Here is a 26,639-nt window from a genome sequence, read left to right as displayed (position 1 = left end):
CGGAACACAACCCCCTGCAAGAGATGATTAAACCCTGCAATAAGGCTTGAGTTCCTGTGGTCTTTTTGAAATACAAATACTTCTTCACGGCTCCCGATTCTGGTTTATTGTTTAAAGCACAGCCGGGGGGGGGGTAGGTAGGCTGCCTGGGCAGCTGCCAAACCTTCCCTGTGCGCACACCCAGGCACGGGGCTCGGCGGCCGCTTGCTGAGGGACCCCCAGGGCTGGATCGGGGTGTGCCACGGGACTGAGGGGCTGGCAGCCACCTTCTCGGCTCCGTCCCACAGCACAGCTCCTTGTGGCCACCCAGGCCACCTGGCCGCCCCGTCCTGCTGGCATCCCACTGCCCTGTGGTGTTTTGTGGTGCCGACAACCCCATCACCACAAGGCTGTGGCACCCAAACTCCCCCCCCGGGGCCATTACGGGGCACAAAGGCGCCACGGGGACCCTCTGTGAGCCTCACTATATAAATAAATAATAAATAATAAAGTAGGGGTGTGTGGGTGGGTGGGTGGGGGGTCCTCTCCCCCCCTCGGAACATTCTGGAAGGCTGCAGGGAGGAGGGAGGTCGGGGAAAGGGGGGTGGATGGTGGGGGGGGAGGCGCCCCCGCGCGGCCCCCTCAGGGACACCGCGCGCGGCCCGGCACAAGTTTGTCCCTCGCCGGCCGCCGTCCTCACCGCCCCCCCCCCTCCCCTCAAGGCCCCGCTTCCTGCTTCCGGTGCCGGGGCTATAAAAGCCGCTTCCGCCCGGCCGCGCGACCCGCTGTGGGGCCCCGGCCGTGTGAGCGGCGCCCCCCGACCCGCGCCATGAACGCCCGCGGTGAGGGGCGGGGGGAGCCGTTACCGGGGCAACGGGGAGGGGAGGGGGGAGGGGGGGTGGTTACCGGGGCAACGGGGCTGGGGGGTTTGTGTGTGGGGGGCGTTACCGGGGTAACGGGGTGAGGGGGGGGGGGATCTGGGAGGGAGGGGGAGCGGTTGCCATAGCAACGGGGAGGTGGGGGGGGCTGAGGGGGGGGGTTCTGGGGTAAGGGGTCCTGAAGGGGGGGGCTGGGAGGAGAGGGGGGGGGTGAGGGGGAGTCCCGGTGGGGGGGGGGGGGGTCACTAAAGGGGGTCCTGGTGAGGAGGGGGGGCCCTATAGAGGGTCCTGGTGAAGGGGGGGGGCCTTTAAGGGGGTCCTGGTGGTGCGGGGGTGGCCCTGGAAGGGTCCTGGTGAAGGGGGGGGGGCCTGAAGGGGGTCCCGGTGAGGAGGGGGTGGCCCTGGAGGGGTCCCGGTGTGGGGGGAGTCCCTAAAGGGAGTCCCGGTGAGGGAGGGGGGGCCTTGAAGGGGGTCCCGGTGAAGAGGGGGGGGCTCTGAAGGGGATCCTGGTAAAGGGGGGGCCCTGGAGGGAGTCCCGGTGAGGGGGGGGGGGGTCCTGAAGGGGGTCCCAGTGAAGGGCAGGCCCCAGGGGGGGGTCCCTTGGGTCCCAGCCCCCCCGCTGACGGCCGCCCCCCGTCCCTCAGGGCTGAGCCCGGAGAAGGCCGCTGCCTTCAGCCGCCGGCTGCGGGCCGAGCCCCGCTTCCTGCTGGCCCAGAACGTGGCGACATGCAGCGACCCGCTGGAGGTGTGCCTGCAGCGCCAGGTGGTGCAGGACACCGTGCAGGTCTTCCAGCATGCCCTGCCCGCCGAGGGCAAACCCGTCACCAACCAGAAAAACTCCGGTAAGCGGTGTTGGGGGGGGAACGGGGCTTGAGGTGGGAGGTGTTCCCGGGGGTGTAGAGCAAGGGGGGGGCTTCAGGGGTTGTTCCTGGTGTGCCCCGCTCTGAGGGACTTGGGGTGTTGGTGTGGGATCCTGAACAAAAAGCTGAGTGTTGTGGTCAGGCTTGTGCCTGCTGGGGATGGCTTGTAATAATTTGATACAAGGCAGTTAACTTGTAGCAGTACACTAGAAGGGTTTCCAGCCTTACCTGGCTTCTGTTGCCACCGTGTTCTGCTAACATCTGCTCAAAGGACTTCTGAGAGCTGAAACTGAATCCTCACAGCATCCTTGAGTTGGTAACTGCCTTCACACCTCCAATATTTGCCTTCTGTAAAGGATAAGAATGAAGCAGTTGAGACCTACCTGCGTGCTTCAAGATTTCTGAGCTGTCGTTATTCAGTATTTTACAGTGTCAGCCAGGACAGTGGGCCCAAGGTTTCAGAAGGGATGTTATAATGAATCTGGTGTTTGGAGACCTTGTGTGGATTTGAGTACAAGCATTCTGTTTTAATTCTTGTTCCTTTGATCTCAGGGAGATGTTGGATCTTCTCCTGCCTCAATGCAATGCGTCTTCCCTTCATGAAAAAGTACAACATTGAAGAGTTTGAATTCAGCCAGTCGTACCTCTTTTTCTGGGATAAGGTACGGTAGTACAGCTCACAGACTGCTAGAGCTGTGTCTGTGACTGGTCTTAGTATTGGGACAGAATTTCTTCTAGGTTGGACTGTCTTAAATGGAAAACACCCATGATAGGAAACACCAGAAGTTCCTTAAATGTATGTTTTAAATTAAGAAAGCACAAAGTGGGACTTCCAGATTGCAAAGGAAGCTGTAAAGATATTAATGGTCTGGAAAAGTAAAAACACTCGAAAGAGACTTTGAGTATTTCCAAAGTTATTTGCAGGAGGCCCAGCAAGAAATGTAACTGTAATTTTCTGTTGAGAGGTCTTTCAGTAGTGCTTGTGACCTGCTGATCTGGGAGCTGTGTCTTTGCTTTCTTCCCTAAGGGAAATTGAGAAAATCTAGTGCTGGTTTGGGCCAGGCTTCGTTACATAACTTCTCTTTCACGTTTCCTGTTTCCTCCACCCTCAAGCTCTGTACTCACTCACTTGCAAATACTTGGTCTGTAACAAGAATAAGCTTATAGGAATACTGTGGGGAAAATGAGAGTGTTAGTGGATGTGCAGGCTTCCAAAGAAAGGACTCTATGGGAGTCTATTCATGCATACATCACACTTAGACATTTATCCTGTCTGTTCGTTCCAGGTCGAACGCTGTTACTACTATTTAAATGCCTTTGTGGAAACAGCTCAGAAAAAGGAGCCTGTAGAAGGAAGACTGGTACAGTTCCTGCTCTCTAACCCCACAAACGATGGTGGACAGTGGGATATGTTGGTTAACATTATAGGTAAGGGAATTGGTTGCTGGGAGCACTTCCTAAATTGTACACTGGTTTGGGAGATAAGGAGTGAAAACACAATTTTGGATTGGTTCTGCAGTGTTTAAAACTAGGATCACCTAGGTCAAATAGTAGCTGGCACCACAGAAGACCTCAAACAGAGGTTTGAGTTTACTTTTCACTGTTACCTTTCAAAAACTGGCTTGAAATATTTGTGATATAACGAAATCTGCAATGAAGTGGTTGTCTGTGTAGTTACCTTAAAACACGTGTGTTGTCATTCTTAGTTACCTGGATGTATTTCTCGTTCTCTCAAAACACATTCTTTTTAGCATCAAGTCTGCACACAGGCAGCTGTCAGTTTGCACTCAGTAAGAAACAGAATTGATGATCTGAACAAATGATAAAGCTGAAACGATGATAATCTTGCTTAGGGCCAATAGTTAACTGCCTTTTGCTTTCCTTAACTTTTGCCATCATTAAAGCAATACTCTGCTAAATATTCAACCAAGACAAACTTCAGACACCTGCTTTAGATGCATGTACTCACTTTGGATTGCTTTGCCTAAACTGCCCTGTAACCATGGTTTGAGCTGAGCTGTGATAATGTTGTTGGCCATGCGAAAACTATGTGGCTATCCATACGGACTGAGCAGGTTTATGCATTGTGAGGAGTAATAACATAGCTCCAAATGTAAAGTTTATTTGGTCTTTTACTTTTCTGTGCCTGAAAGTTTAGTACTGTAGTCTCTCGGAGCATTCTGCTAATGTTTAATGGAAAACATTGCAGATTAGAATGAGGTCTGGAGAGTTGTGTAAGCTCCTCTGGACTTTGTTATTGATTTCCAGCTTTGCTTTCTTTAAGTTTCTAACATACCACATCAAAAAGCAGCTAACCTGTTTCCTAATAACACTTCCTTTCAGGTAATAATCACCTTCATGTTACTAATGTAGGAAAAAAGGATACGAACTTCCATAGACACGGGTTTTCTTGTCCCATCTCCTTAATACTCAGATAGGAAAAGGAAAAACTAGCAGCATACCCTGGTGATTGATCTTTAAGATCACTGTAAGCTCTCAGAGTAAGAAGAATCAGAGTGAGACCTGGAAGCTTGCTAAAAACAGCGCTGTTAGCCATTTCCTTTTTTAATCAATGATCTTTTTCATGTTATCTTTTAAATATTATGCTTAAATCTTTTCTGGGATCTTCATTTTTGCATATTGCTGCTGATAGAAGCTCAGAAAATCAGCAGAAGTAATTAGATAACCCAGATTGTCTGTTTACTAAAAGTGTTTCAGTCCCCTGTTATTTCAGTTATAATTTGACATGTTGCCTTTGTTTATATCCATATTTACAATTCAGTGTGCCTGGTAAAGAAGAAACCTTGTTAGACCAGGGTGTGTCTACAAGGCAGAAGTAGAAGGGCTTTCAGAGTTGCAGCCTGAAGAAAGGTGATACAAAGATCAGTCAGAGGGAAATTATGTGGAATGTGGCAGTGCTGGTCTTACAAAGATCCAGTTTAGGTAGGATCATCCTTAGCAATAATTAAGGGGATGTTTAGTGTCTGAATTAGACTAGCATTTGCTTTCATTTGTATGGTGAAACATTGCGACACCTTGTAAAGCCACAAGCTAATAATGCAAGTTTAGAATCACAGAAGGAACTTGTTTATTTGAAGCCTGGAGGTTACTTTTTTCCCCATTCAGTCATTACAAGTACTCACAAATGTTTAAACAAACCAGAGAAAACTTCTGGATGCTGCTGTTATATCCAGAGCTTGCATGGTGTGATCCTTAGTACCATGGTGTAGGAAATAACTGAGCTGTTGCTGATGTTTTATAAATGTTCAGGAGGAAAGGAAACTGGGAAGTTAGTCACTTAACCTTAGATCAAATACATGGAATAATTCGTAAGAGGCCCAGTCTTTCTGGAAGACATTTCTGGAAGCTAATTTTCAAGAAAGCTTTCTTCTTGTTAAAAAAGATCTTAAAAACAAACAAACAAACCACTAGTTTAGAGCCTTTTAAAGTGTCAGATGAAATGATACGAGGCCACTCAGGGATTCCACCTCTTGGGACCTGCATGGAATGCAGATCGGAGGTCAGGATTCTGTCAAGGGAAGACGTAAACTTTGAGTACTCGTAACCTTTAAACGAGACTTTTCTCGTATAAAGTCTGCACAGAAAACTATGTAGTTTTTGAAACACTAGTGTCTGTTGTGGCAAAAAGACAGTTGTTAACATATACCTGTATTGCTTTCTTTTAGAAAAGTATGGTGTGGTTCCCAAGAAATACTTCCCAGAGTCTCATACTACAGAGGCTACTAGAAGGATGAATGAAATCTTGAATCATAAGGTAAAATTGGTTTAGATCTTGCAATTAAAGAAGGAGAGGGGATGGGAATGACCCTGCTCCAGGTATTCCAGCATTTTTTTGAGCGAAGTATCAAGTGCATCTCAGCATTTTTTTTTTTTGTTTGAAAGACAGCTTAAAATCATAGCAAGGGAATGAGATCAATCTTGAAATATGGAGCAGGAAACTGCGTTTATGGAAGATAGCCATTGGCAGGCCTCAGTAGCTTGAAAATGCACCGTAGTTTTAGTAGCAATTGCTCCCAATCCTCAAACCTCTGAAAAGTTGATTCTGGATTTGCGGCTGATTAAGTATATTTCTGGAGAGCTAGCACTTGGCACGTAGGTGATTCTCCTGCCCCCTCAGTGTTCACCTACCAGTATGCCTGTGTGTCTTAATATTGCTGCCAAATTGGGTGTTAAAGATCAAAAATACGTATTTTAGAAACACTAAATCTTAAAAATCAGCTTGCAGTATGGAGGTGTGCAGCTTTATCTGAAGGAAGGTGTAAACTTGTGCTCTGAACTACAAAAGTGAATTTATCTGGGAAGATGCTAGTGTAGGCTGTTAGATTAAAAAGGCAATTTAATATTTTTTTTACAGCAGGCTTTGATTTTTTTCCAGTTCATATGGTCTGTGCTCAGAGAAGATTGCCCTTTGAAGTACATATAAAAAATGTAAAATGTGTTGAAATGAGCTTAGACATAACAGTGGTGTTAATGTTATTCTTGTCTTGAACATTGCAAACCAGCTGGTCTTGAGGGAGCCCCACTCATTGCTGCTCAGCCTTATGGATGGTGACAGTAATGGGAGGCATGTACTCTTCCTGCTGCAATTCTGCATGCAGTGGGGAAATGCTCCATTATTTTTATCAACCGAGAGATCAATTATGCATTAGAATTGCAAAATAAATTTTATAGTGTGGAGATGGTCTGTGCGTGAGTCACAGAGGTGGTAGTGCATATGGATGTTGCAGCATGAGTTATATTAGGGAATAGAGAAATCAAGCCTTAAAAAAAGCTAATGGCTGTAAGCTTCAAATCAGGAGTTGGAAAACAGCAATTGAGTCGCAAGTATTTGCGTTTTTTTGCTGATCTTTTACTTTCAAACAATTAGCTTGATTTTAAAGAATCGCTATCTGACAAGGCTTTCTGAAATGGATTTTCTCTTCATTTTGAAAACGTGTTAGAAAGAGTAAAATGGGTGCCTGTAACAACCAGATAAGTCCTGAAGACTGATGAGGCAGCACCTTTCATAATCTTAAAATGGCTTTCTCCTTAAACAGATGAGAGAGTACTGTTTGCGGCTGAGAAACATGGTGGCGAGTGGAACAATTAAGGAAGAACTTTGTGCTGCAATGGACACTATGATAGAAGAGGTAAATGTGGTGCTAGTATTTTTGGAACGTATGGATGTTATGGAATATCCCTTTGGTTGGGTTAGGTCAGCTGCCTTGGCAATGTCCCCTCCCCATCACTTGCCCACCCCCAGCCTGCTGGCTCTTGGGGCTTGGAAGGAGTCCTGATGCTGTGCCAGCACTATGCAGCAAGAGACACAACACTGTAGTGATACCAGTGCTGTCACAGCTATGAGTGCACTTCCAAACAAATATTCCAGAACTTAATTGAGATCTATGCATTTCTGTAAAAAAAAAAAAAAAAAAAAAAAGGGAGGGGGGGGGAAGAGGGGGCAGCATTTTGTATCTTAATGGAGATCAAAATAGTGATCTGTCGAGCTTTTTTCAACTCGCCTCTTTCCTAGCGTTTATAACTGCATTCTGATGGTTTTGAGTGTAGATTCCTACAGCACGAGTGTTGTTGCAGAAATTCCCCACAAGAGAGCAGGAAAGAACAACAAAAGTCAGTGCTCTGCATTGTGGGAAAGATGTAAGCTGAAGGCCAGGCTGAATCCAGCTGTGATTTGATACTGGGGAGCAGCAGAGGAATGAACCACAGCATCTGGTTTTGGCTGTGTGAATTAACTCAAATCAATCAGTAAGTCTGTGGAAGTGGTGTTTGTGTAGCGGCTGGCCTTCCATCTGTTCACTGAACGTGGCAGTGGCACTTGTTCTTATTTTACAGTTCTTGTAATTGAGGTTTAAATAGCAAAAGTTAGTTTTAAAAGCTCAGGAGGGTGTGCTAGTTTGAATTTTTTTAGCCAGGTGCATCCATGTAAAGTTTTTTTCACTTGTTTCTCAAGCATAATGCAAAGCGACCCAGTGGTTTTAATGTCTGTCCTTCGATGTCTCAAGAAATCAAGTATCTTCATCATGTCTTTTTTTTTTTTTTTTTTTTTCCTTCAACCAAATAAACACTGAGATTAGGCAGAACCTACTTGGGACATTTCTGCAAAGATTTAAGCAGTTTCATTAATATACAAGTATTGATTAATGTGTTCACTTGAAGACCTGTAGCTTTTATCTAATTAAAAAGGCAATTTGTAGATGTTCCTTGGGTTATGTTATTGAGACTAAAATATATTACGAAATGCATACCCAAAGATCAATAATAGTTCCTCTTTTTGAGCCTGCCCTTTAGTATGTTGCAAATCAGCAGCTAGTCCAAAAGTGAGTAATGTAACTTCTGTCCAAAGTGTGTGTTCAAAAGCCCTTGGAGAATTTTACAACAAGCTATCAAGCTTCCCAGGGCTGGCAATGTTCTTTTTTTGAGGGCGATGACATACAGTTCACTGTAGAATGTCACTTTATTTGTTTAGAGCCTCTTGCCCTTTGATAAAGGATCCTGGAACTATCATTAGAGGCTCATTAAACTAGTTGTAATTTTTTTTTCTGAAAAAGGTTATGCTTAGTTCTCTGTGGTTAACAGAGCACTTCCTCTTGCAGTAGTAAAAGTGTTTTGCAACTTAAGTGGTTTTACTTAAAATAAACGCTGTATCTGGAATGTGCACTGCACCTGTGTCTTTTAGGAACACTTAGCTTGATAAATAAGAGACAGCTTTTCATGTTGTTACATGTAAGTGGCTGTTAATCTCTTTTCATAAGTGGCAAAACAATTTGCCTTTGTTCTGTGAAGTTTTATTTGCATATCAAGTCTTAGCTCACTTACGCTGGGAGGCGGTGCTCTAGCTAAAACAGGGCAGCTGCACTGGAATGTGGGATTAAATATTCACTCCAGAACTGTTTAAACATTTTCCTTATCAAACTAGAGCACAACAGGTCAGAAGTTGAAATCAGTGCAGTGCATGTGATTGACTTTCTTCCTTCACCATTTTCCTTTGTAGGCTCTTATCAGGAGCGTCCTTTTCCTCTCCTTGCTCATTTTGGTTTTTAGCACAATCCACTACATCTTTGCCTTATCTTGGTTCCAGTCGTTGCCAGAGTGATACTAGTCACCTTTTAGTTTAAATGCCTCTCCTATGGGCATTGGTGGAGGAAGCTTTTTTGATAATAAGGGTTGGCCTATGAAGGGTGTGGTGGAAAAAACAATCAAGGGAGGTCATTCGCAGTTAACTGCCTCTGTTAACTTGAGACTTCTGTCTCCATCACTTTCCTTCCTCTGGCTGGAGCTTGCTTGCTTGTTTCTTTCCTTTCAGGCATTTTTCTTATTTGGCTTTCATAACCCCAAGTGGTGAGAGCTGAGGTTATCTGAGGCAATGTGGGTGTATCCACAGCAAATGCTACCTTTTGTGCAGGGTGCAACATAAAAATATTTAGAGTAGTTTAGGGATTTAAATTTGCTCCTTAACATATTTATTGGTAAATAAAGGTGAGTTCCTCCAGTAAAAACATAAGCCCACACCTTAGTTTCAACCTGTAATTAATCTATTCATTTGTTTTCATTAAGCTGCTTGAAGCAGCAACACCTTTATTTGCATCTTGTACACAGCCAAATAGCGAATGTTACTTAGCATGAGCAGTGCACGCATTTTGCCATGAGCACAAACAGCTTAAAACACAGAAACCCCATAGATCTCTCCAAACATTTTTCTCTACTCATCTTCAGAACACAATGAAAAAGGGCGGAAAACCTATTAAGAATTGGGGTTATTCTTAGTGTGTGCAACTGCACACAACTCCTAATTTACAAGCACTTAATGAGCCAGCCCATAAATACAGTTAAAGCCTGAGTTGTTGTTTTTGAGTTTAAAAAAAAGTAAATCCCAGTTTTGTTTTTTTAAAAAAAAAGTGTGTGTGGTTATGGAGGCTGTCTAGCTTTGTTAATTAACAACTATTTCCTGTGGTACCTTGGGATCTTATAAATCAGCTCAGCTGGCTCCAGAAAGAGCAAGTCAGCCCTGGAAAAGTATTGTCTCCACTCCTGTGAAAGCTGGTGAGAGTGACATGAAGGCTGACAGCCTAGGATAGCTGGCACAAACCATAGGCATTGGATCCTAGTGCAGAAGGTGCAGTTCAGATTTGATTCCCCCTTCTCTTATTTTAAAACTGTTGGTTCTTTGCAAGGAAGTATTGTACTGAAGATATGGACGGGCAGAGCTGAAGTAAAGTAGTTTCAGCTGGAGTAAATCAGTTTAAAACTTGTTTCAATGATTGAATTCTTTCTGTCCCCATATATGCTGTGACAGATCCTGCTAAATATCCCTAAAGACAGTCATCTGGTTACTGCCTACAAGATAGCACGTTTTATAAGCCCTGTGAGAAAATACAGTATAGATTAAGTACTCTTTTATAGTCTGATTTATAGGGAGGTTGACTTAATCTTCAATTTCTTGTGGTAAAGAGAGTCAATAGAAAGCTGTCATCTGCAAAGGATGTCAGTCAGGGGACGTGGATCTTCAGTTAAATTACATAATCTGCCATCTTAACCCTAAATGGAGGCATTGTTAAATGTATTAAAACAGATGAGAAGATTATTCTAGGATTTTGGAAAGAGGCAAAGGCCCATCGCTGAAATCCAAATCATCATTACAGGGAAAAAGGGATTAGCATGGGAAACACTGGGATAGAATGTGTGTTTCACATAAAATGTGTGTTGGAAGATCTCATTTGTCTCTCTGTGTGGGGCAAATCACCTACTAAAACAGGTAATGCTGACTGTTAAAGCTTTTTATAATCAGATTGGCAATATTCCTCCTGTGCTGGAAAATTTTCTTGATATAGAAGCTTCAGGATTATTGAAAATATTGGAACAAGACTGGGCAGTATCTTGGCTTTTCCTTTTTGGCTGCTGCATTCCTAGAATAGCTTGGGATTCAGATGTTCAAGCTTCTGCTGGTTTCCTGTGGCATTTCAGATAGATTCTTCACTGTTTCAACATCTATGCTACAAAACTGTAAATGTGTGTACGTTTATTCACATGCTTCCAAGGTGAATGTTAAGATTGCATTTCTCCGGTTGATTTTCATGTGGAGAACTCCATCAATGGCATTTTTGTGGTAGGAGGGGCAGACCTGCGTGTTTTGGCAAGTTCACAGCTGTTTGTTTCTCTGACCAGGTGTTCAGAATAGTGAGTACTTGCCTGGGCAACCCTCCGGAGACCTTCTGCTGGGAGTTCCGGGATAAGGAGAAGAACTACCACAAGTATGGTCCTATGACACCAGTGGAATTCTACAACGAGCACGTGAAGCCGTACTTCAACATGGAGGACAAGGTTGGGGATGCAGACAGGCAGTGGTTTCCAAAGACCTTCTTGCTTTTAAGCCTCCTCCAGTTTATTTTCCCCTGTTGCAAGTGTCCTGTCCACACTTGTAACTGCACTGTGTGGGATGGGTACAAGTCAGGTGGCCCTGTGTTTATGTCCCAATTTCCTGTTTGTGCTGTGCTCTTCAATTAGTTGTGGCCTTGCATTGCACTTCAGTGATTTTTAATAATATGCAATGATCAAATCAGTCATAAAAGCTGTGAGACAGCCATTAGAGGAGAGGAATAACATGTAAAACTCCTGTGCTACAATTGGAAGTGTACTGGTAAAACTAAAAAAAATGAAACCAGTACTTCAGCCAAGCTGCTTCTCTGCTATGGGACAGACTGCTAGCTTGGACAAAAGCAATTGTCTGAAATCCACCCAGATTTTAAGTTACACCTTTATTTATGATGTCTTGTTTGTTGGCAGATTTGTCTAGTGAATGATCCTCGACCTCAGAACCCATACAACAAGCTGTACACAGTGGAGTACCTGGGCAACATGGTAGGAGGGAGGAAAACACTCTATAACAACCAGCCTGTTGATGTCTTGAAAAAACTGGCTGCAGCGTCTATTAAGGATGGCGAGGTTTGTTTGGCTTCTTTTCATGGATGACATGGTGTAACTCTTGTAACATAAAACTCATTGGGATATGGCCTAGACATGACTTCCTTCTATTTGTAGGCTGTGTGGTTTGGCTGTGATGTTGCAAAGCACTTCTATGGCAAGCTGGGAATCAATGACATGAATATGTAAGTAAAAAAATTAAAACAGAATGCCACTTCAGATACTTAGCTAGGACACAAAGCAAGCTTTGGCTGCTTAAACTAATTTGTACATACACTTATGTAAACAAAAGTATTTGAGCAAAAGAAATATTTTTTCACTTCTTAGCTAAAATCTTAATCACTCGTAGCAAATCTTTAAAGGACTGTTACATACTTGTACCCATTTGTTTGTCTAGTATCTGGTGAGAGAAACTCCTAAAGAGATGGGTCTTCTGCTTTTATTCTGACACTAATTGCAGAACTTGCAGGCCTGTGCCCTGGTTCCTAATACAGGGAAGTCTACAGATTCTCTAGTTTGTTAGTGAGAATCCTCCCTGCATCCTTTTTTGATACAGTGTATGTGGCTTTTTAACAGATTCAATCATGAGCTGGTGTTTGGCGTCTCTGTCAAGAACATGAACAAGGCAGAACGACTGATCTTTGGAGAATCAATGATGACCCATGCCATGGTCCTGACAGCTGTCTCGGAGAAGGTAGGGTCTCTGTCCTGAAACTGTGATGTTTGCACAGATGTATTTGAATATTCTGGCAGCCTGTTTATATGTTCTGTGCTCATTCACAGTGTATAAGCTGTTCTAGAGCTCAGCATGTGTGCTACAACACCTAGGTTGTCTGTTCTTACTGTTACTTGCCTTGTGTTCAGAACTAAATATTTAACCAGTACAAAAATTTTAGACAAGTAAAGGCTTTCTTTCCTTCTGCCCACAAACTTTTTGGAGGTGGGGAAAGGAAGTTACATTTTCTGGTGTCCCAGAAATAGAAGCTATCTTAACTGGTTCTAAATGCAGATTCTGATGCACCTTGCTAAGCAAGGAATGAAGTACAACAGCAAGCATTTAACACCAAATCCCACTGCATGAGTTAGTCTGATTTACCTTTTTACAACATGATGCTTATGTTAAAATAGCTAGTAGGAGGCACTTGGCAGCAATCTTAACCTTTTGCAACCTTGTGCAGTTGGGTAAAATGGTATCCCAAGCAGCTTTATGGCAGACAGCAGGCTAAGGTGAATCCACAGCTAAACCTGCTCCTGGCAGTACAACAAAGCACAGATGAAGTAAAAAGAACCATGCGAATATTTACACTGTAGGGTTATTTGCAGTTTTGATCTTTCCCGTTATTTCCAGAAGTTGTCATTATTGGAGTTTCTCTGAAGTGGTCTCTTCCTGTCCAACATGACCTTGGCTTGAGAAATAACAGCCTGCATGTAACTTAAGTTTGCTTCAGCTCCAGCGTTTGAGGACTTCAGAGACTGCTGAGTCATAGGAATTTAAGTTGCTTTCTACAATTCAATATAAAATGTTCTACTGTTCTGCATTTTGAGCTCTTAACACTTGTATTTTATGTACTAGATTGTGTTTTCATTGCTTTTCAGTTATGATATATTTCTAGTGTTCAAAACCTATTTATCTACTCGTGGCTGAAGGATGTGTTTGTACATCCCCAGTTATGGGCAGCACTTCCTTGGAGGCTGTAGTTCACAGTCCATATTTCAAAGTTTGTACTTTTGCATGCATAAAAGTATAGTTGCATAAAATACCAGATATGACCTGATTTTCTTAGATATGCATCTAGAATGAAAAGATTTTTTAAGAAATTACTGTTCTTTGTTTGAAGGATAGTAATTACTTTTATTGTGTTTCTACCTTGTTTGAACATGTTGTCTAATATTAAACCTGAGATTAATCTAAAGGAGCTTTGATAAATGGTTGTAAAAATGCAATACCTTGGATTTACTACTTCATAAAAAGGCTTTGAAGATTTAAAAAAAAAAAGTATTAAATTTTACAAGGTAAAAAATTGCAGATTAAATGCACTATTTGGTTAAATGTAATATATGTAAACAAGTTTATACCAGTTTCTGTCTGATAGCATCAAGAGTTGATTTGTGGTTTGTCTAGTAGCTCTTGAGCATCTAATTTTAAGGACATTCTTATATTTTTTTAAAGTGAGAATAGAAGCGATACAATAGCATTCACTCAAATATTAAGAGTGGATTTGTAGGATGTTTTCCAGGCTCTTGTTTCCTTGGTTCCTCAAGGGACACAGTTGTTTTTTGTTGGTTTTTTTTTTTTTTTTATGAGAATCTTTTGAAACTACCAACAGCTTGCTTTGTGGCATAGCAAACCTATGAATGTGCTTCCAGTGCTTTTATGTACTTGATAGATTTAAACTTGTTCTTAATAATATTGTTCTAAAGCAGGCTGCAGTTGCTTTATTGCCTCTGTGCCTTTTCTGATTCCTAGCTCAAGCAAGTGATGCGTTTATTTCAGAAGGCTCACAGGGCACTGCTAGGTGATACGGAAGGCTCCTTAAATACTTCCAGCTAAGTCCAAACTTGAATTTAGGTCAGTTTGTTCTCTTTAAATATTTATTGCAGGTTGTCATCTTGATCACACTTACTTATACTTCATGTAAAGAGATAGACACGTAGTTAAGAAAATGATTTCTGACCATTAGCAAGAAACCATTGTCTGAAACTCAGTGTCTGTAGCCTTTGGAGTGGAGCTCTTGTTTGCTTGTGCTGGATTTAGATTTGGAAGGGTTGGCTGCTATGAGCTCTCAGTCCTTCACCACTAATAGCCATCTTCTTGCTTTGTCACAGGATGGGCAAGAAGACTGCTTTGAAAAATGGCGAGTGGAAAACTCCTGGGGTGAAGATCGTGGGAATAAAGGTAAAATAATTTATAATCACAGGTTATCAAAGGTCAGCCAGCTTATTAGTATAAAGCTGCTCATTTGTCTAAGCAGTGTATGCCAGTTTGCTCTTGATCACAAGAAAATTGCCAGGTATTATCACTGTGAAAAGAAAAGCAGTTTGTAGCGGTTTGCCAACGGTGGTAGGGAGAGAGCAGAACCTTTTCTCATCATCCTTTGCTACAGAACACATCTGAGAAGTCTGATAGTGTTGCTTTGAAAGCATGGTGGTACTTCTGTTCTGAAATACCAAGAATTCTAGCAGGCATGTGAAACAATCTTTTAAAAAGGGGACAGCAAATAAGAAATTATTTGCAGTACCAAATAAGATGGGATCACTTTAAAGAAATGCCTCATTGTGCACTGTATAGAAATGCTTTCCCCTTCTAGTATGAAGGGGAAAATAAAGTCTTCACTGTAGTACTTGTAAATGCACTGAAGTTTTTGGGTAATATTCCAAAGTCATGTGAAACTTGAGCGTTTTAGATTTTAAAGCACTGCTTATCAATCACTGCAAGCTTTTGCTTTTAATTTCCTTTAACCAAATCAGTATGGCCTGTTCCAAATGGCGATGTGAACAGTTGCATTGTGACTGTTCTAGCTCTAACATCTATCTACAAGAAAATACTTCTGGTTGCCTTTCTACAGCCATGTAAAAACATGACCTGTGGCGTCCTTGCAGTGTTCCTCTCTGGTATGACAAGCACTAGCAACCAAAAAAGCCACAGTTAACGTGCAGTTAGCTCATGGCAGGTTTCTGCATGAACTTGTTTTCCTGTTGATGACTGTCTTGGCCTGCCCTACAAATCCTTTACAAAGGATTTTTAAGCTCCGCAGGGCTGTAGTGGGGGAGATGAGCCAGCCTGGCATGGCATGTGGACAGGCATTGTGGGCAGAACAGTGAGTCACAGCAAGCAGTGGGTTAGGAGATAACTTCTAGTCACTTCCCTGCTCAGCAGGGGCACAACTTGAGCAATGCTGCTCTGCCTGGTCGAGTTGGGCAGCTCTGATCCTGCCTGGCCCTAGGTGAGTGGGGCCGGCAGTGTGAGAGTTGCTTCCACTGAGGTCTGCAGTCTGTCAGCTCATCCTAAATGAGCGCAGCAGGACTTCTGTGACTTTTCTCATGAGAGAAGCTGGATGTACATGTAGTTGTGGCGTGGTGACCTCTCTGATGAGCATGCCAAGCCAGGCTTTGGTTTGTCCAAGGGCATAATACAGCAGTCACTGATGACCGCATATTTCTGTTGCAGATTAATCCCAAATGTTGTGGATTTTCTTTTGGGAATAGACTATTTTGGGAAAACTTTGTTTTAGGATGTGGTCTACTTATACACTTTTGATATCTTATATGTGAGTAGTGAACTAAAATGGTATTCTTGGAATAGTGTCTTAATTTGTTGTGGCCCCTTGGTCTGGTGTAGTCTATATAGAGAATAAAATATAGAAATGCCTGGTTAGTTGTGCTCTTATTGTCGAACGCTTCATTTTGAGGTGCTCTGGATACTTGAATTGCAGTGATAGACTGCTAATGGTAGTGTTAGAAGAACACTTCCACAGAGGAAGTGTCGTGTGCAGTTTGCTTTACGACTGCTCAGCATGGATTTTTAGTACTCACAACTTTCTGAAGTTAATAGGTGTCTGTCAACATTTCTGGTTTTGCTTGTCATATATGTTCCTTAGTCAAGTTCAGAGCTGTTTTTTATTAGAGCTGGATAAAAACTGGGCTTAATTTCAGGATGTTGGCTATTGCTCCCAAACTGCAATGTAGTACCATGGAAACATTCAGGTTGGAAAAGGGCCTCTAAGATCATCTGGTCCAACCTTTAACCCAGTACTGACAAGTCCACCACTAAACCATGCTACTAAATTTTACGTCTACGTGTTTCTTGAAGACCTCCAGGGATGGTGACTCAACTGCTTCCCTGGGCAGCCTGTTCCAATGCCACACAACCCTTTCAGTAAAGGAATTTCTAATTCCCAACCTAAACCTCCCTCTCTTCCAGTAGATAGATCAGACTAGGAGCTGTACCTGATGAGCTGTGATTGAACAGCTGCAGTTCTGTGCCAGTATTGCTGGGCTGGAGGAGCATCAGTTCTGGAGGAGCTGCATAGGCTGTGATCTACAGCACCTACAAATGAAACAAGTGCAGTGTCTCAGACTTTGAGCTGTAAATAACACTAATCCATATACCTGGTTGTCTTTGAGCTTTACTTTGAATTTGTTTGCCAGCCTTGTAAACCCGAGCTACTACTTGGTTTGCAGCAACAATTCATCCTCATTAGACATTGTCTTTTTTTCCAATTACGGATTTACTTTTCAAGAATGAGTTCAATAATTCCTTGAGGGAAGCTAGTTGCTCTTTCCAAATGTAACTGGACTCCAGAGTGACTTGAATACACCCTGTCCACACTTTCTGTGCGTGTGTTGCATGCACACCAGCTGTGTGAACTTCCTGGGTGAGTCACTGTCACTTATCTGTTTTGTTTGTCCCCCCACACAGACTGGTAGAGACCACTGTCTCTGGAAAGTCTCGCTCACTGTCTATATTTTGTTTTGGTTAGGGAGTTGTCTTGAAAAGTGCCTTGGCGGAAAACCTTATCAGAACTAAGAAGCCTGACTTCTAGTTCAGACTGCTTTTTTCAGGGAGGTGAATCCCTTAATAATTTTAAGTATGGCTCAACAACTTACTGTTTAGCTAAAAGGAATTAGGCATATCCTTGGGATTTCATTCTGAAACACCAGAAGAGGTGACAGGGTTTTTTCCCTCCACCTCCTGCCCTGCTTTTTCCCTCTCTTCAATGTCTAGTACTAGCTGGTGTGGGAGGATGAGCATTTGTTGTACTCTGTCCTGAGTCTCTTGCTATACCACTGAGTCAATCTGGCACTGAATTTTATCTTATGTTATCTGCTTTGTTAAGAAGGTGGGAAGCTGTGTTGGGCTAAGTCCAGTGCAGAGAACCAGTGTCCACATCAGTAAAGAAAAGGCCAAGAATGATGTTACACTTGGCACATCCCAGTTGAGGCCCTGTTGGGTGTGGGGGATACGGGCAAGCCCCAACTCTGTTACTGGATTATTGGACAGGATAATTGAGTACAGCCCGCAGTACACCAGGGACTAGCTAGGCTTTGTCATTAAAAACATAGCACAAAACAAAAACACTTGGTAGGAAATGAGTGTTTCATACGGAGTCCCTTGTGTTTTGCTGTGAGCACAGTCTGAGGTGCCAGAGGATCCATGCTTCCCCGGCCTTGCATGGCACAGGACTGGAATGAGTGACTCTTGGTTTGGGTATTCGGGAGGAAGTTTCTTATATGCTCGGACTCAGCAGTGTGGGCAGAGCTGAATTCTTGTGGTAGTGCTTGTCCTGGAGAAAGGGAAGCCCTGGGAACTGCCTAGCATTGCCTTCTGCTAAATACACTGTAATTACATGCATCTCTGCTGTAAGAGTTTCTTGGAATCCAATCTGGTTTTCCTTAAGGAACGAACACAGCTGCTGACAAACATTGCTTGTTTTTTTTTTTTTGAGGTAAAAAAGTCACTTCCTAGTAAAATATTTCCTTTCTGTGTTTTACTGGCACTTTGTCAGCTATACAGCCAAGTTTAATTGTACTGCTTACTCTTTTGTTCTGAAGACACAGGACGGTATTCCTGAAGTTTGAACCCAGCTTATCCCATCAGATATCTATACTAAAAACAAGCAGGAGGTCTTCAAAGAGGAACACTAAATCATGTTATCACAGCCACTTGATAGGGGTCCCTTTGTTTGTTTTGGCATGGAAGTGCTAGCAGGAGATGTACGACAAGAAAGTCATCTTTTGAGTTCATCTTTTGACTTTTTGTCTCTTTGTTGCATACTTCTGTATGAAGACATTTTAAAGATTTAACTTCACACTCAGTCGTATTCATATACGAATATTATCCCATGAGTGCATTATGAGAGGCTCTAACTTGCGCTCCCCGTGGAGGAGTTAAGGTACGAGCACAAAGTGTCTTGTATGAGGTCTGTGAGGAACTTTGCAAGGGCTTTATTTTCAGGTTCCCAAATGCTAGGTTAGGTAATTAATCTCAGACCATACATCCTCAGCTGACCTCTCCCTTCCCAGCAGCTTGCTACTTTCAGAACACTGCATTTTAAGTTTTCCTTTGGGTAAGTTAGAAACGTGGACCAGCTTCATGCGCAGAGGAGCGTACTCCCAGGCAGGTGTTCTGTTCTGTTAAAGCAAGGTGCTGCTGCCTATGAAGTCTGTCTCCTTGTAATGAAGAAATTGATAATGGCTTTCATTGTGACACCGAGCACAGGCCTTCTCAAAGAGCGACCTTACTTATTTGCATGTTCTGAAGTTCTGCTCGCCGTTTTCTTCTTGTTCAGACACTGCGATACTAATCAGCACTGTCAAGCTTTGAGATACAGGATGTCAGAAGCAGAGTTCATTATCCTCTCAGGGTGCAATTACTTGTTGGCTCTTGGGAGTGAGAGGTTTTTGTGTGTCCCAAGAACTCATATCCTGAAGAGAGAATAATCAAGGCAGCTCCCTTTTGGCAATGTTTCCAAAATGGCTTCTAGCTCGGATTACAATTGATAGGGTTTTTAATTTATGGGAATTATCTGATCTCTTGCTTTAGAAACAAGATGGTGTAGATAGATGCATTTATTGTCCATATTGGACATTTTCTTGTTTCATTTGATTGTGATGATACTGTATAAGGACATGAGGAACTTTATTACATAAAGCCTTCTCATCTCTTCTAAATGCTTTCTTTCTCCCTGCCGCTGTGTTTTCAGTTCACTTTGAATAGTTTGTTTCTAGTAGTAGCTTTCTGTAAAAACCTGTGATACTCAAAACATGGCTTTTTCCCCAGTTCAAATGCTGTTCACTGAAATTCTTGATAAGAATTACATTGAAGAAGATAACTGAGATTTAGTTCAGCCGAACTGATTTAGATGCCTTTGAAATTGAGGAGAGCAGATAGCAAAAGAAGGCAGCTGCAGGAATTGAAACAGCAAAGTTTGGTTTAAGCAAGAAGTGGCATGGGTATCCATCTGGACAATTCCCCTTTTCTTACCAAAATCCTGAAAACTTTTAAAGCCAGAGAACCAGGTAGTTTTATGTTCTGACTGTTTTTAAGGTATTCTAATTTATTAAAGTATTCCTAATGCCTATTTTAACAGATAAGCCAAACTGACAGTTATTCTTGAGCTTGTTTTTCCTAGTAAGTTTCTTGTTTTTTCAGTGCACATGAAATGCATCTACTTAACCCACATGTTAAACTGTTTTTGAGAGAGACAGAAGTATGACTAGCTCCTGTTTGTAATGGATTATTAATGTCTGCAACTTGTGACTGCTTCACTATCTCAGTAATGCTTCTCTGTTGTAATGAATCTTTTCATCTCCAGGTTACCTGATCATGATGGACGACTGGTTTTCTGAGTACGTGTACGAAGTTGTGGTGGACAAGAAGCATGTACCAGAAGACATCTTGGCAGTGATGGAGCAGGAACCGATTGTTTTGCCAGCCTGGGACCCTATGGGGGCTTTAGCCAAGTGAACTACAGAAAATTTGCCTCCTAATGGTCAACCAGAAGTAGATGCAATAGAGAATCCGAGTGGTTGGAAGCCATAGCCAAATGATAATGTGACCAAGCACTCAGCATGGTCCATGTTCTTGAAATGTAAGTTAAGGATCTTTGGGAAATAGCGCTTTACTGATTTGTCTGAATTAAAGCTCTCAGACAGGCTACTTTGCAAAACTAAAAAGGGAAAAGGAAAAAACTCACTATGAAATATATTACAAGTGCTGTCAATGGCGGTTTGATTTTATCTTAAATCTTAAATAAAAAAAAAAATCAGAATAGTAACTCAGTAGAATTGTTTTGACCAGTGTTTTCCCTAGACAAGATGGCCATAAAAGGCTATTCTTTAGAGTTAACAGCTAGGTGTTAGAACAAATACATCAAGATACTTATAAATTAACCATTTGTGGTCTGTCATATACCATAAGAATGCCCAAAATATTTTATACATTCACATTTCTAATTTTTCTGCCAAGGGAAGAAGTTTTGAAGGGTACATACAATAGACACTGCTGAACCTTAGAAACGGTTTACCTAATTTACCCTTAGGAAGCTTTCTCTTTCAGCAGCATTGGGAGGGGGGGGAAATAACTTTGTTTCCAGTTTCATTTGTCTTTATTCTTCCATTATTGAGATGGGACTGGATAACCTCTATCAAGGCCCAGTGCTATGTCTGTGTGTACAGGAGCGCTATTTTTCAGTTATATTAGCAAGAACAACCATAAATGTTCACAGGTGGAGTTAGTGTCATGCTCAACAGAAAAAAAAAATTGCTGCATTTTATTTGGATGTTTTCAAAAACAAGATGGTGCTATGAAGCTTTTAAATAAACACTTTCTTAAGTGACTGGTACAGCTCTGGTTTCTTTTTTGAGCCTCATGGAACTATTGAATGTGAAAGATCAGTGACCTACCAACAGACCTAAGCGAGCCAGAACGTGAACAGGAAAACATGTTGCTTTATATTCCTAGTAGTCACAGATGCTTATCTCACTGAACAAATAAAAAGTAAACACCATCTCACATGCTACAGACACTTGAATAGTTTGGTGATGAGCACAGTGCTAATACTGCGATTTAAATTGTGACAACACGGTGGGTTGTCTTTACGTACCCTGATAATTGTCCTGTTTTGTCCTGAGTTTAGTCATAAGCAACTAAAAGGGTAAGTGAGGATATAGAACCACACCGCCAGCTACCATGGGTGGTAGATAAATATTGCTTAAGTCAAATGCAAGCAAACATGTTTGTTATGGCTGTGGTACTCTACAACTTAGTTTGACTCCTTCTATTTGGGCTACAGATGTAGACAGTTCTATGATTATGGAAGCAAATTATACATTTGTGTATCTAGTGTAAGATACATATGTATGTACACGTATATACGTACACTAAATGCCAAGCTAAAGGATGCCTGCATGTTGCTAAACTAAATACAGATGAGGGTTTAGCTAGGAGTCACCCAAGCTGATTAAACTTGCTGCAGTTAACACTCCTCGAATTGGGTGGGAGTGCTGGCTAGATGGAAAACAATTTGGTGTGGAACAGCAGCAGGGCAGTGTGATATTCTGCTTGAATGATGCTGTTTAAGAATCTGTCCTCCACAGTATTTCCAGCAAAGGTAACAAAGCTGTTCTGGAGATGAAGACTCTGAAAGTATTTTGGGAGTGCCATGATGCTATAATTTGGTTTCCCTTCTAGAGTGGGAAGAGCAGAGGTTCTGGAAATGTGAGTGGTAAAAGGCTGGAAGAACCACGGTGTTGAGACAGAAAAGGGGAGATGTCACATTCTTTGAATTCATACATAGATAGGGAATTGTTTGTTACCACTGCTCATGATAAATGGATTAAAAAGTCATGGGTTTCAACTACAAGCGTCAATGAAATTAGGAAAAGCTTTCTAGTGATAAGAAATAGAAAGAAAGAAAAAAATGGATTGCCTGAGGATGTGATGCCTCCCTCTATTGTTAAAGATCTTCGGTGGAGGGTTACAGAAAAACATTTCAGAAATGACATTGATAGAGCTGACCCTTCCTTTTGGCACAGGGATGGGCAGGATGATCCTTTGAGGTCCCTTCTGCCCTTGTGGGTATGCGATGCACAATTCCTATCTCGTGCTTGCACCAAGGCAAATAAACAGCCCTGTACTTGATGCAGAACCCTGGTGGCTCTGAAACAAAGCCAAATCTCTGGGGAAGCTGTATTATGCACAATATTTTCATTATGACTAATGCATGTGTTTTTTGGTGCTTTTTTCAGTCAAAAGGTCAGGATTTTAGTTTTTCAAAATCTTTCTGCTTGTGACATTATGCTAGTTCTATTCCCTCTACACTTTCTACCAGAGGACTATAGCAGCCAAGGACAATTAACTTTTTCTCTGGAGTTTAACTGGCTAACATTTTTGTTGCCTGGGGCAGCTCTGATGATTGAGTTTGATAAATCAAGAACTGTTTCCAAGCCAGTTTTTGTTAATTTCAGTGTTTAAAAGTAGTGTCCGGTGTTGTGCTTATCTGTGGAGTACTTGCCCAGATATTTCCCAGTACAAATTTAACAACAGTATATTTTTTTCCTTTCCTTTAAGTAAGCACAGAAAATCCACATGGCTAAAACACAGAATAGGAAACGAAGCCAAACTGGCAGAAGCAGTTTTGCGTTTATGCCCAGCAATTTTATACATTCTTTAGGAGCGGGGAAAAAGAGGGGAAATACGTTTGTCAAAGTGAAAGCTGTGTTTCTGCTACAAGAACTCCAAGGGCAGTTGAACAAACAGTTCCAAGGTTCACGATAATGATTATCTGTAATTTAAGGCTGGCGCAACATCAGGTAGGATACTCTCTGTTTTGCTGCCTAGGTGACGATAATCCACAAAAACCAGTCCTGTGGCTTTCAAATCACTAGCTGCAGGTTCTTGCTATGCAGCTGTCTTTGTTATCCATAAGGCATGTTTGTATCTTACTAGCAAGTGAGCTTGCTTGTAAATTGTAGTTTGAAACAACTAAAATCAGTATGTATAAAGTGATGTTCCATTAACAGCTCCTGTTGAAATCATATCTAGTTTAAGGCAGAAAAGTTTCTGAAAACGCCCTGGGTTTCACCTAGATTTGTAGTATTCTCGTGGGTATGGCTGCAAAGAATTAAAAACATCCAGAGTCTTCTAAGAGATGTTCTAAAGCAGAAGAAATTCTTCTTGCACAATAAAAGATAACAAAAATGACAAAGTAATTAGCTGTATCTGCCTCCTTTACTCTTTAGTTTTCACTTATTTCTGTGCTAGTGCCCAGGTCTAATGAACTTTGGGTACTGCTAGCTAGCTAGTACAACATCTTATTTGTTTTAAGTGTTAAAAAATCCAGAATGAAAGTTCCTTGCAGTGTGTTTGCACCTCCTTAACTTTCCTGGTATAAAAGATGATGAAAAATTTGCACTTCAGTTGTTGCCTCAGAGAAGACACAATGGTTTACCGGATCACGCCACCCTTTTGTGCTGGCAGGGCGAAGGGGCTGTGATCAGCACCCTCAGCTGGGGGATCAAGAGTCAGGCCAGCTGAGTAGGCGATGGAGAGGCTGCGTGCTCTGTATGGAGGCTGAGAAAGGTGTCTGTGTGCTGTGCACCGCGGGATGGGGGGAACCTCGGCCTCTTAGCGTTGGAAGTTCACAGCCTGGAGATGCTGGAAGGAGCTGAGTTGGCCCAGCACCCCTCCGGCACAGAGCAGTAGGGGAGCGTGTAAACAAGAAGCAGGCTGCTAGGCTCTGGTCCTCAGGAAATGCTCCAGAAAAGATCAAAAATTAAACTCTCTTCAACGCATGGAGTGGAAATCATTTGGGAATAAGCCCAGCTTGCTACAGGTGTAGTCTCTTGGCAAAGACAGCTCTATGCCTTACGAGCTCCAAACCCAGGTCACAAAAGTAAATAAATAAATAAAACTGATAAAAAGGTTATTAGGTTAGAATAAAAAAAAATGAAAAACAATTATTCATGTCTGTGTTTCTGTGCTGTTTGTTTAGTTTGAATCTTTTGCATGCTCTTAAGAAGACCTTTGGATTTTTGAGGAACCAGCCAACTAAGAGTTTCCTTTTCCAGTTTCTGTCAATAAAGCCATGGAGCTTTCATGTGACAACGCAAAGTTACTCAGACAGTCGGAAAATATTGACAGATAATGTTATACAAGTCCTCTTCCTCAGTTTCAGTCAGAAGTCAGAAAAGTATGCGTACAGCTAAGGAAAGGAAGAGGCAGGAGGTGAGGTTACATCCAGGAGCAGTTTGTAGGCTCTCAGAATCGCATTCTTCCATCGATGCTCTGGTGGAAACAACAAAACATCTCCAAATCCATGTACCTGCCAGCTGTATATCCCGGCACGGTCAGCTTAGAGAACAGCAGGGAAGGACAATCAGGATTTCTTCTTTTATCCCAAAGCCAATCTTAATAGCTTCTACATGTAATCTGATTCCTAACTAAGCAAAAGGGAGCAACAAATAAATATTTTAGGATTTGTTTATGTTATTCTCAAGATTGCTCCTATCCTCCTGTTGGCAGTGAATCAGAAACATGCTTGCAGAATTACTATTAATCCCTTGGCACAGCTGGTACTACTGTTACTAGGTAATTTTGCTGGGGCTTCCCATTCCTGTGCTGGCACTGGTGGCTGGAGATACGGCTGCTTTCTCTGTGGAGAACCGTGGAAGTGTCTGAATGTATGTCTCGTGGGAGGTCTGGTTCATTTTCTGTTGTTTTTCTGTACTTTCCCTAAATCGTTAGGATTTTGCCCCGTGATGTAGAAAAAATTCACTGAAATTCTGGAACCGACTCAGTTCAGCACCCAAAAGTTTTTACATATGGGATAAATGAGTGTCCTAATGCTGAGGGGTCAGCCTGAAATCTTAAGTCTGTTATTGACATTACGCCCCAAAGGCTCCAGACAGTTTGGCAAGAAATTAAAATAACAACAACAGAAACCATGCTGCTGCAGAAGACATTAATGGAAGAAAAAAAAAAAATAATAATAAAAAAAAAGGAACAAAAAGGCCAGGATAAGTCATGAAAGGTGGTTTTGTGTTCTTCATATGCTGTTTTTCACATTGCAGCTTTGTTTACTCTACAAAAATAATTAAATACTGATATTGGGTGCCACTAATAAGCCCAGATGAAAGCAGTTTAGCTGATGAATGGTGAGTGACAGTGTTGCAGAACTTGGTCAAAGAACCTAAGCAGAGCCTGAGATAGAGAATAACATCATACAAAGGTTGTGATGCTAAGACTTTAAAAAAGACAGAATTTTACAAAGAGCAGAGAGAAACAAAGCAGACACAGAGCTTTTATTTCACATAAGGGGGTAGGATAAGGGATCCATTCCAGTTTCCCAGCAGTGGTGAACTGGAAATCACCCCTGTGTGCAAAGGAAGGCGCAGATCCTTCCTGCCGTCCGTCCTCCCACCTCCCAAAACCTCCTGCCCAAACCACAGGGACTCATCCCCAGATGGAGACATGCATTGAAATACTGTGCTCTGATCTCAAGAAAGGTTTAGGGGGTGCTTGTCCTCTTCAGACCGTGAACGATTACAGTATGCCAGAACACTAACCTGCTGGAGTTTTTTTTCCTGTCTGCAGCTAAGCAGAGATTAACACGACCAAAGCTGTTTATTTTGGAAAGGGGAGTGCAAGAGGGGAGTACAGCGAGAAGACAAATTTAAATGTTGCTATTTGCACCAAAAAACAATAGGTCTCTACTACTATTTAAGGGCAAAAAACTTAATTGCTAAAACGTTTTTAAGGTACTGCCACAAGAATTAATGGGAAAGTAAAAATCACTTTCGATACACATCTGTTTGCAATTGCAGTACCTGAGCTATCCTTGAGATGGTGCAAATGGCACGCTGCTGGCTGATTGCTGCTATCATTAAGGGAACAGAAGGAAAAAAAAAAAAAAAAAAAAAAAGAATAAGCTAATTATAACCCTAGGATTTTCATTTTCAATATATATATATATATTTTCCACTTAAATGTCTGGAACACATCTCTGAAAAACAGAGCTAACAATCAGCTACTCTCACTTGTTCCCATTCTGTTTTTCTACTTTCTTTTTCAAATCTGCCACCTAAAGTACGGCAGTATTTCACTGACCTGCTATTCGTGGCTTTTTATAAACAAATTGTGAAGTTTCAGAATGAAGAACTCCTGGGTGAAAGAAGCAGGTGAAAAAGCTTGTGGCAGAGGTGAGATATGCTGAGGAGCAGTAGGAAGAAAGGAAAGTACTTGTTGATTTTACTGAAGTAGGAAAACACTTTTTAAAGAATTTGTGCTTAACGTTTCAAAACAAAACTAAACTTATTTCTTCATTTAAAAAAAATGTAAGTGCTCAGAAATAACATTACTCTTTCCAAGCCCCTTTGCTGTGCTAATATCCCTATTGGTACACAATCTGCAGAGCCACCTGCAAACTTGTAATTTACTGACTCCCTCAAAACTTCAGTCCCATTTGTCAGCCCCTTCATCATC

The 26,639-nt window shown here is 42.0% G+C and overlaps 1 protein-coding gene across 1 annotated transcript; it reads left to right on the top strand.

Annotated features, from left to right (window-relative positions):
* The first annotated feature begins 701 nt into the window (after positions 1 to 701).
* BLMH (bleomycin hydrolase) lies at positions 702 to 20,994 on the top strand. The gene is made up of 12 exons (XM_084299646.1): positions 702 to 821; positions 1,502 to 1,699; positions 2,270 to 2,379; positions 3,004 to 3,145; positions 5,404 to 5,492; positions 6,775 to 6,867; positions 10,901 to 11,056; positions 11,519 to 11,677; positions 11,774 to 11,841; positions 12,233 to 12,350; positions 14,483 to 14,552; positions 19,972 to 20,994. The coding sequence occupies exons 1-12, from the start codon at positions 809 to 811 to the stop codon at positions 20,121 to 20,123; spliced, it is 1,368 nt and encodes a 455-aa protein (XP_084155772.1). The 5' UTR covers positions 702 to 808; the 3' UTR covers positions 20,124 to 20,994.
* The last annotated feature ends 5,645 nt before the right edge of the window (positions 20,995 to 26,639 follow it).

This window comes from Netta rufina, assembly GCF_964035555.1.
Source record: "Netta rufina genome assembly, chromosome: 21".
Classification (NCBI taxonomy): Eukaryota; Metazoa; Chordata; class Aves; order Anseriformes; family Anatidae; genus Netta; species Netta rufina.
This window is presented reverse-complemented; position numbering and strand designations above follow the sequence as displayed.